At 44.8% G+C, this 10,234-nt stretch overlaps 1 protein-coding gene across 1 annotated transcript; it reads left to right on the top strand.

Moving 5' to 3' along the window:
- Positions 1–2,054: 2,054 nt before the first annotated feature.
- On the top strand, positions 2,055–3,295 carry KLF14 (KLF transcription factor 14). Its single transcript, XM_014830479.3, has one exon. It carries the CDS (start codon positions 2,176–2,178, stop codon positions 3,157–3,159), a length of 984 nt encoding a protein of 327 aa, XP_014685965.2. The 5' UTR covers positions 2,055–2,175; the 3' UTR covers positions 3,160–3,295.
- Positions 3,296–10,234: the final 6,939 nt, after the last annotated feature.

Here is a 10,234-nt window from a genome sequence, read left to right as displayed (position 1 = left end):
GTTTTATGGGTTCATATGTAATAAAAGTATAAAACCTAGATTGGAAAGTTACATACCAAATTCATGATAGTGTTTGCCTTTGGAGAAAAAGGTGGAGAATGGTGTCGGGGAGGAGTACAAATGGACTTCAATTTTATCAGAAATGTTGAATAGTTCAATTAAAAAAAATAGACCTGAAGCTGATATAGCGAAATGTTAACATTTACCAATTATATGAAATAGGTACCAACTATATGAGATGGGTGCTTGTGCTATTCTCTCTGCATTTAAAAATATCTTCACATTTTTTCTAAATAATAAAATTAAAAGAAAAACAGCTAGTAAAGAATTCTCTCCCTGACAGAATTTTAATGTGTAGATTGAGAGTTAACTATCTAAAATTTTGAGGCAAGGAACTTTATAATAATTATCTGTTTTAGAATGAAATCTCCATAAAAATAATAAAGCTGAAAATATCATAAAACTACTGAAATGAATAAAGTATATTCTATAGGTATCCACATGGATAGTTCTCAAAATCATATGGAGGGGAAAAAGCAAGTTGCAAGATGATATGTACACTACTGTACCATTTATAAAGAAAATTTAAAATACATAAACACAGACATATATATTTACATGTAAATATACAGGTAATTAGGTAATAAAGGCATAATAACAAATGCTGGAAGAATACACACTTTATAATGCTGATTACCTAGGGAGGTAAGGAGGGAGAAAGGTGAATGAGACTGGGGAGGGAAATAAAGCGACATTCAACTCTATCTGTAATCTTTAAAAACCTGAAGAAAAAATGACAGATGCTTCACATTTCATTATTCTAGGAAATAAATACATGAATGTATTTATTCTTGATGTATATTTTTAATTTTCAAAAAAAACAAAAGTACTGAAGAATTACAAATAAAATGCATATAACTCAATAATATATAAGTAAAGCTTATGTACATCAAAAACCGTGCTGTGACTATTTTTAGAAATTATCCTGTTTGCTTTTCTATGTCTTTTTAATTTCTTAAAAATCAAAAGAGGAAAAAAAATGAAAGCAATGAAGAAATGTAGAAAAACACACACATATATCTGATTATACAAAAAGAAAAACCTCCACAACCACGAAACACCATATGAGCAATGCTATACCATTTGTTGCATTTTCTTCTTTCTAATTTTTGTCAAAAGAAAAATAAAAGACGTTGCCTAATTGCAAACGTGATTTTCTATTATTAAAATTGTGGGAGTCCATTTTAATGTGTTTATCTCGCTGCTAGTCTATAATTTCTATTTCAGCGTGGAAATTTGTTTGTATGCCTGTGACAGGTTAATGCAGTTTAAACATGCGTTTTTCTTGCCTTGGTTGAATAGTTAAATCGTTACTCAAAGGATTTTAAGTTTCAATTTCAACCATGAGAGGATTCTTTGCTTTTGCAAGGTTAGAAACGTTTCTGGTTCAAAATGCTATTAATTAACGGCTACGCAGTGGCTCCGTTTAGGGAATTGCTACCGACGCGGGATTAACAGTGGCACTGTTAAATGAGAAAACTTTTTTTTTTTTGATGCAGACTCGGGGATATTGCAAATTTGGTCGGAGAGCGGCGGGCAGAAGTGAAATGTAATTCCAGCCCGCTCAACTAACAATCGTAATTATGAATCGAAAGACAGGTCAGGTATTCGCATTTTTTTCCCCCCCAGAAAAAAAAAAAGTTTCTCGGACTCCGCCGGACACCCAGCTGGCGCAGGACCAGCGGGCGAGGGGGGAGCGCAGCCGGCAGGCTGCCCAGAAGTTACGATCGGGGAGTTTCTCTTTATGAAAATTACCTGGCTCGCCAGCAGAGGCAAGAACGCGAAGACAAGATAATTTCGGAGGCTGTTAAAAATGACCTAGCCCGGCGGGCCGCGCGTTCCGAGGGGCTCCTGCGGCCCGGGGCGGGTCCCGCCGCCCCCGCGGCTCCGGTGCGTCAGGGGCGCGTCAGGCGGGGCGGGCTCCGCGCGGGCGGCGGCGGCGGCGGCGGCGGCAGCGGCGGCGGCGGCAGCGGCAGCGGGCGGCGGGCGGCGGGCGGCGCGCACCGGGCCTCCCGCTTCTCGCTCGGAGGCTGCGGGACGGACGCTCCCGAGAACTCTCCCGCCCGCGGCCGGCCGCGCTCGGACGGCGCTCGCCGGCGGCCCGGCGGGGCCAGCATGTCGGCCGCGGTGGCGTGCCTGGACTACTTCGCCGCCGAGTGCCTGGTGTCCATGTCCGCGGGCGCCGTGGTTCACCGCCGCCCGCCGGACCCCGAGGGCGCGGGCGGAGCCGCAGGCTCGGAGGTGGGTGCGGCGCCGCCGGAGTCCGCTCTGCCGGGTCCGGGGCCACAGGGGCCCGCGTCGGTCCCCCCGCTCCCCCAGGTCGCCGCCCCCAGCCCCGGCGCGGGCGGCGCCGCGCCCCACCTGCTGGCTGCAAGCGTCTTGGCTGACTTGCGCGGCGGCTCCGGGGAGGGCTTCGGGGAGACCTCGGGGGAAGCTCTGCGCGCCTCGGCCGGACCCTCCGACCCGACCCGGTGCTCTGGCCCGACCCTGGGCTCAGAGCCGGGCCCGGCCTCCAGCGCGGCCGAGGTCTCCGGGCCCGCGCACTCCTCCGGCGCGCCCGCGGTCCCCCGCGCGCCTGCCGGCCCCGGAGCGCCTGCCGACCCTGGTGCGGGCTCTGGCGGGGCCCCTGGCGTGGCCCCCGCCCCCGCCACGGGTCCGGTCCCCCGTCGGAGGCCTGTCACGCCTGCTGCCAAGCGCCACCGCTGCCCCTTTCCCGGCTGCAACAAAGCCTATTACAAGTCGTCGCATCTGAAGTCCCACCAGCGCACCCACACGGGTGAGCGCCCGTTCTCCTGCGACTGGCTCGACTGCGACAAGAAGTTTACGCGCTCCGACGAGCTGGCCCGCCACTACAGGACGCACACGGGCGAGAAGCGCTTCTCCTGCCCCCTCTGCCCCAAGCAGTTCTCCAGGAGCGACCACCTGACCAAGCATGCTCGCCGCCACCCAGCCTATCATCCCGACATGATCGAGTACCGGGGGCGCCGTCGCACTCCCCGCGTCGACTCGCAACCTGCCAGCCTGGTGGACAGCTCCGGCTCCGTCCCCGGCCAGGCACCCAGCGGCACCACCAGCGTGTCTGAGAGTCATTGCTGTTAGTCGTCCCCTCAAGGACGATCCCCCAGGCGGTTTTCCCTGCCTTCCCTCTGCCCAACCCTCTTTCCCAGAGTCATTAGACCAAGGCACAGACTGGTTTCTCCGCTCTGAGGGTGGGTCCAGGCAGGCGTGTTGGACCCTGGGGAGGGACTGGGAGCCAGAAAATAGCAAGAATTCTTAGGACATGTATATCATCCTAAAAGGGGGGGCTGCCTCAAGACAGCCCCCAGGAACTGGTGAGAAGGGATGAACCCTGGTACTCTCCAGAGTCCTGAAGATTCTCCCTTCCCTGGAACCAGAAATGTGAAACTGGAATTCTCAGGTGCCTGAGGAGCTCCCAGTCTCAAAAGACTCTGGTGTCTTACCCACCCATCAGGGCGGACCTTGGAGATGGTGTCAGGGGTGGCAGTCTTGGAAATGTCCAGGACTGGGATGGTGAGAGGCCTTTGGAAACAGAAATGCTTTCTATTTCTGTAAACAGGAATGTTTACTAATTTATTTTAGTATCTTTTACAGAGGGATCCCAGGTTGATGGGAGGTTGATGTCCTCCACTCCCCAGTTGCCCCAGCTACCTCTGCTAGGAGAGGCCATGTAAGAGTCCATGTGGTTGTATGGCTGGGAGATGCTTCTCGGTGGCTGGGGAGTGGTGTGAGTCTGTTTGGAGGTCCTGTTGCATGGTTTGGAACCCTGCACTTGCGTCTGTAGCCTTTCTTTCCATTTGGATTTCTACTTTGGGAAGGTAACTTCCTGGCTCACTCTCACAATGAGATTGGTTTAAAAATTTGGAAGCAATCATAAAAGCACCAAGAATAGAAGAGTGGTCCAGGCTAGTTCCCTCTTCACCCGGAGGATAAACTCAAGTGACTTTGGATGAGATAGGTCCAAAACAAGACCTTTCAGAACCGTTGTTAACATTCAGGGAAATAGGGACATGTGGTCCCGGCTGCCCACTACAAGTAGTCTCAGGAGCGGTAGACTCTGTTCATTTCTTAGTGGCTATCCAGGGGTTTATTTCCCCTGGGGTATGTGCGTTTTTGTCTCTGTGACAGGTGAGTTGGTAGTTGTAGGAGGGGAAAGTGAGAGTGGCTTATTCTAAAGAGCTGGCTGCGCTGGATTTGGGGAAGGAACAGCAAGATGAAAGTTATTGTCAAATAGGAGAACCCTTCTCCCCTGACCTTGGAGTCCCTCAAGCTTACACCCTCAGAATCCCTTTCACCCCATACAGAAGTCAAGCATCAACAGTAGTTTTTTTTTCTATAAGTGTCTCTGCAGCTATGGATGAAATAGTCTCTCACTCCGCTTATGTATGTGTGAATGTATGTACATGTGACCATTTCATTAGAGATGGTGCTGAAAGACATTTCCTGGTTTGGTAAGGTCCCCGTTGGCCCTCTCCTGAATATCTTGTAATAGTCTATCACATTTGTGGAGGATGCCATAATCTTATACAACCATAAAAGTTGTCTAGTTAAACAAACTGCTTTCCCCTATTTTACAGATGAAAACATGGAAACCTAGATAAGCTCAAAGTCACAGCCTGAGTTACTGGCAAAAACGATGACTGCAACTTAAGTATCTGGCCTTCTAAGTGACTCTTTCCCTCACACTTGGTTACCCCACCTCTTCTCTCTCTGGGCCCTTAGTCAAAGGACACTACTCTCCCTTCCTGCCGCCAGGATCCCCTCCCTTCCTATTCCCTGTCACTTCTGTGTTCCTTCAGTTTTCCGGTCCTAGCTGAACCCTTTGCCTGTTGTGTTTAACCTGGAAGCCCTTTTCTTAGCAGGTTGAGTCCATTCCCTCCTGCCACATTATGTGGTCTTGAAGTGGGAATGACTCTTTGGCATCTTGGAAGAGACTTTATCTTTTGACCTGCTAGATTAATTTTCAGTGCTAATTCTACTCTCCTTCTGGTCCTGGGCGTTCCAGCTTCCCCTAGAGAGTGAGGAATAGGAACCTGGCATCTGGATTCTACTAAGTACTCCTATGCTAAGTGAGAGAAAGATTCTTAGGAAGGACCCAAAGAGTGTGGCCTGTGATCCTGAAGAGGTTCAGTGTTTCCTAATGTGGACTAAGCAGGGCAGGTGGGGCTCTACTTGAGTTACATGTGTGAAAAGGAGGTCCCCAGTTGTGGAAGTAGGTTTTGGTGGTGGGAAGAGTCCGCCCTTTGCCCTATTTGTCTTCTCAGCTGGGACTGGATAGGAAGGGCACTATGGACCTTGTTGAGGACTAGATTTCCCCTTTGTTCCCTTCAGTAGAAAATCTGCCATTGGGTAGATGACCCAATGAAGCTAACAGGAAAGAGACTCCCACTGACCATTCTGGAATTGGGCTTAAGGGAGCTTGGCTTTTCCAATCACCCTTTGATAAATAACTTTTGATTCTCAACCTCCCAAGTAGTATCCTTATCTGGGTTCTTCTACCTAGGGGACTTTTGTCTGAGCATGGCCTCTGACAGTCTAACTGCAGCATGTCTTTCAATGACTCCTCCTAGGTCTTGGGGTGGTGGGGAGGGAGACACCCAGAACAGCAGAGTAGCCAGATAATGGAAGCAAGATTTTTAGGCTGGTCTTTCCGTCTGAGTATTGTTACCCTTTTCACTCCAGCAGCCAGACAACTCTTGAGGAGTTAGTATTGAAATGCTTTGGAAGGGGCTTCCTGGTTTTATTGGTGTTTCTTTTGCTTCTTTTTGTTAATCAAGTGGAGCTCAGTGAGTGAATGTGTCTGGGGATTGGTTGGGGTCAAGCTGAACCTCTGGACCCTTTCCCCACCTCTGCCCTCCTGAGTTCTGATGTAGAAATGACCCAGTAACAGAATCTATTAATAGAATTATTCCTGAAATCTAGGTTGGAAACTGGGAATGAATTCCAGACCTTGGGAATGAGGGATTTGGATCCTCTGCCCCTCTTGGTGGGGGGTGGGGGGGAGGTGAGGGTGGTGAAGGGTACAGGCCTTGCCCCCCACCAGTGGGGACAAGAATCTGTCATTTGTCCCTATTTCCCTGTTCTTCTCCAAGTAGGGAACCATATTAGAATGTTAGTCTTGGCCCCTGTCTCTACCTCTTACTCACTTCTCCCCAAAGAAAGACGGTGTTCTCTGATGGAAACATAGAGTAAAGGATCATTGTACACACACATACACACATACTCACACACGTGCATGCTCTAAGCTCTCTTCTCTCTTTTGCACCTCTTTGCCTGCAAAGTGTATGCACTCCCCTCAGATGCTGCTTTTATATGGTAAGCACACCTGTTTAGGCCCAGACCTCGTGATTAAGGTCTGAAGAGCACTTCCCTCTGTCTCCACTTTTGGGGTAGCCACGCCCCTTGCAGCTCTCCAGGTAAGTGGCTTTTTTGTATATTCTGCTTTGGGTGGGTAATCCCAGTACCAGGAATTGGGAGGAGCGGGAGAGGCAGTGGAAGGATGGTATTAGAAAGCCCAATTTTGGCCATAGGTACAGCTTCATCAACAAAATACTGATATTTTGATCCTCATTAGTCTGATTCTTGTATCTATTACTCAGTTGGCTGAGAATTTAGAGGGAAAAAGTTTATGATTAATTTTCTCTCTGAAGCCCCAACATATGTAAATATGCATTGGCTGTTAAATCTTGAGAAATAGGCAGTATGACTGGAATTAGGGCACCAAAGTAAGGTGTGTGGAGATGGGATGTTTGGTGTGCCAGGGCACAGGGCTTTAGTGCTTTCGTGATCTTGGGCCTTTCAGTTCTTTGGCTTTTTCAAGTCGTAGCAGCTTATGGTAGCTAGTGTCCACAGACAAGTCACTACTTTTTTAGAGGTCCTGGACATAGGGCTTTGCAAAAGTAGGCTGCATAGGCCACTGTGGATCATCTTGATTCACACAGATATAGTTCAGACAGGCTTGCTGCAGAAGGGAAAGGCGCTATGGAATGGAATGATTTGTGCTGCCTTTATTCTCAGCCAGAATTGCTGATGAGGACTTTAAGGTGCAATGGTGTAAGTTCCACATGTACTTCAAAACACAAATTTAGGAGATTCTAGCCCCTAATTGTGTTAGAGATTGGCAGGTGACATTAGATCAGTTTCACCCTGTTTTGTTCTCTTTTATCTTGATTTGAATTGCACCCATTTATAGGGCCAAGGAGAGACTTATGGGAGGGGCCAAGTTCTTTAATATGGGCTATCCAGAGTCATCTTCTATTTATGTTCCAAGTTGTTGCCAGATGTGTTGACTATATAAACCCTGACAGTGGAATTTCAGGGACTCAAGATGTGTGTTCAATCATAGAAGAATGGTGGATTTTAATCATAAATAAAAAAAAAGAGAAATGCAAATGTTTGTTATATAGGGGTTTGAGGTAGAGAAAAACAATGCTATTATAATCCCAAAGGTGAGGAAGAGTATTAAAAAGAGTTGTGCCTGGATTCTTCTCTCCTTAGGAATCAGGTCTATTCAGGAAATCAATTAGGAGCCATATTCAAATATAAATTTAGATCTTGAAGTCAAATTGGAAGGAATGGGAGAGTGAAAAATGAATAAAGACAGGCTGATTGAGCTGGAGGAAGAGAAGGATTTCTTTAGAAGAAAGGTTGTGTTCTTAAAGGATAGAATTGACAATACAAATGGGAAAATAAGAAAGACCAGGAGCCAACTGATCTTAAAGATGGGATTATAAAAGAGGGTGGTGGTTTAGTCATTACTAGGTTAGAGGAGGTGATCGAAACCCAAAGAGATATAACAGAAGGATGGAAGCAAGCTCTCAGAAAACAGAAATGCCCACAACCGCCAGGGATCTCAGGCCCAAGGTAATATTGAGAGGCACCTACCTGAATCTGCAGAGAAAGCAATGAGAAATCATCCCTTCGCCTCTGAGATAAGTGTATAGAAGGTTGTAGAAAATACAGACAGTACTTCCAACATTTTTTGCTTAGTCTCAGTGATATTACCACTGTAAATGGGAAGACAAAAATGGCTTGGAGAATGTACAGAGTTAGATCTCTAAGGGAATGCATAAGGTAGATGAGACATGAAATATGTCAAAGTAATTAATCAAATTAATAGAAATTAGGGGGAAAAAAGCATGATCATCCCAATTGGTTCCAAAATAAGCGTTTGTTAAAACTCAACACCAATTCATGGTTTAATTTTAAAACACCTCAGCAAACTGGTAAAAAAAAAAAAGGTAATTTCTTAAACCGATGAAGAGCATCCACCAAAAGCCTACAGTAAACATCAAAGTTAATATTGAAAGATTGCAGGCATTTCTGTTCACCATATGCTAAAACAGAAAAAAAGTCTCAACAAACTCCAGGCAGGTAATCACATAAAAATACGACAAAAGTATGACAAAACCCCATGCACTGAAAGATATAAAAGCAAACCATTACCTACCTCGGAAAAGAGGCAATTATAAAAATTTAGAACTGAATGAAAACCTCAAACACTATATAGCAAAACTTCTTTGATGCAAGCAAACGGTACTGGGGAAGGAATGTAGTTTATAGCCTTAAACTTTTATTTAAAAAGGAGACTGAAAGTGAATGAACTAAGCTGTCAACCCCAAGAGAAAAAGAAAACAAATCCAAAGAGATAGAAAGAGACATTACCATGGAACATGCATTCTCAAAAGGGAAGATATTGCCCCCAAGGGAGCAAAAATTGGTTCTTGAGGGGTGAAAAAATTGTTAGCTATTACTATGGTTGTGCCCCTCCAAAAGCCCATACTACATAAACATATACACTATAGGGGTAGTTTAGGGTTTTGAGGAGAAAGGGGTCATGATTAAGAAAAATGTCTATAAAGGCTCCTAGAGGGGTGATATGAAAAAAAGTTGAAAAACACTGTCATAGATAAAAGCAGAAATTAATGAAACAAAAGAAAAAAAAATAAGTAGAGTTGAACAAAACTCTTTTTAAAAGCCTAATAAAAATAGATTTCTTTGCCAAATATGATTTAAAAAAAGACAAGGCACAAAAACAGGTATCAGGAATTTAAAAAGGCATGAAATTATAATAACCCATGAGCAGATTTTTTACATTGTAAGAGAATAATACAACCAACTTTATATCAGTAGAGTTGAAAAATAATATGGATAATTTTATAGGAAAATATAAAATTTCAAAATGGTCTAAGATGGTATAGAAAATCTGAAACTGAAATGTTAGTCAAAGGCTAGCAAAAAATAACTAGGTCCCCAAAAAGGCTCTAGGTCTAGGTGGTTGTATAGGCAAATTCTCCAAACTTTCAAGAAACAGATAGCTTCCATCCTTTATAAATTGTTCCAAATCATAGGAAAATATATAAAATTATCCAATTTACTCTATATTATGTAGTTAAGCTAACCCTAATACCAAAACAAGTAAAAGGAGGGGTGGGGGAGAATCTGCTTTTATCTATGAAGTTGTGCGCAATAATCCTAAGTAAAATATTAGGAATTCTAATTCAGCAGCAAATGGAAAGAATACTGCATTATGATCATGTGAAGTTTATCTCAGGAATACCAGATTAATTCCATAATAGAGATCTATCAATGTAATTCACTATGTTAATCAAAGAAAGGAGAAAAATCAATGACTTTCTTATATGCCAGCAATCATCAATCAGAAAATGTAATAGACTAAGTGATTCCATATAGAGTAGCAAAGAATAACATAAAGAACCTTTATAGACAAAACTATGAAACTTTTACTGAGTGACATAAAAGAAAATATGACTAAGTGGAGGGAAATAATGTGTCTGTGGAAGGTAAAACTCAATGCTATAAAGATGTCAGTCCTTTTCTCAAATTTACGTATTTAATGCAATTCCAATCAAAAACCCCCAAAAGATTTTTTTTTTCTTGCAGAGGAAGACTTGCCTTGAGCTAACATCTGTTGCCAATCTTCCTCTTTTTGCTTGAGGAAGATTTGCTTTGAACTAGCTAAGATCTGTGCCAATCTACTTTGTATGTGGGTCACTGCCTCAGCATGGCTGCTGACAAGTAGTGTAGGTCTGAGCCCAGGAACTGAACCTGGGCCGCCGAAGCAGAAGGCACAGAAATTAACCATTAGGCCATGGGGCCAGCCCCCAAAAAAGGTTTTTCATGAAACTTTTTCAAG

The sequence above is a fragment of the Equus asinus genome, chromosome 1, assembly GCF_041296235.1.
Source record: "Equus asinus isolate D_3611 breed Donkey chromosome 1, EquAss-T2T_v2, whole genome shotgun sequence".
Lineage (NCBI taxonomy): Eukaryota > Metazoa > Chordata > Mammalia > Perissodactyla > Equidae > Equus > Equus asinus.
Note: the sequence above shows the minus strand (reverse complement) of the source record. Positions and strands in the feature narration are given on the sequence as shown.

Coding starts and splice junctions, on each gene's coding strand:
- KLF14 (XM_014830479.3), top strand. CDS start 2,176: ATGTCGGCCGCGGTGGCGTGCCTGGACTACTTCGCCGCCGAGTGCCTG.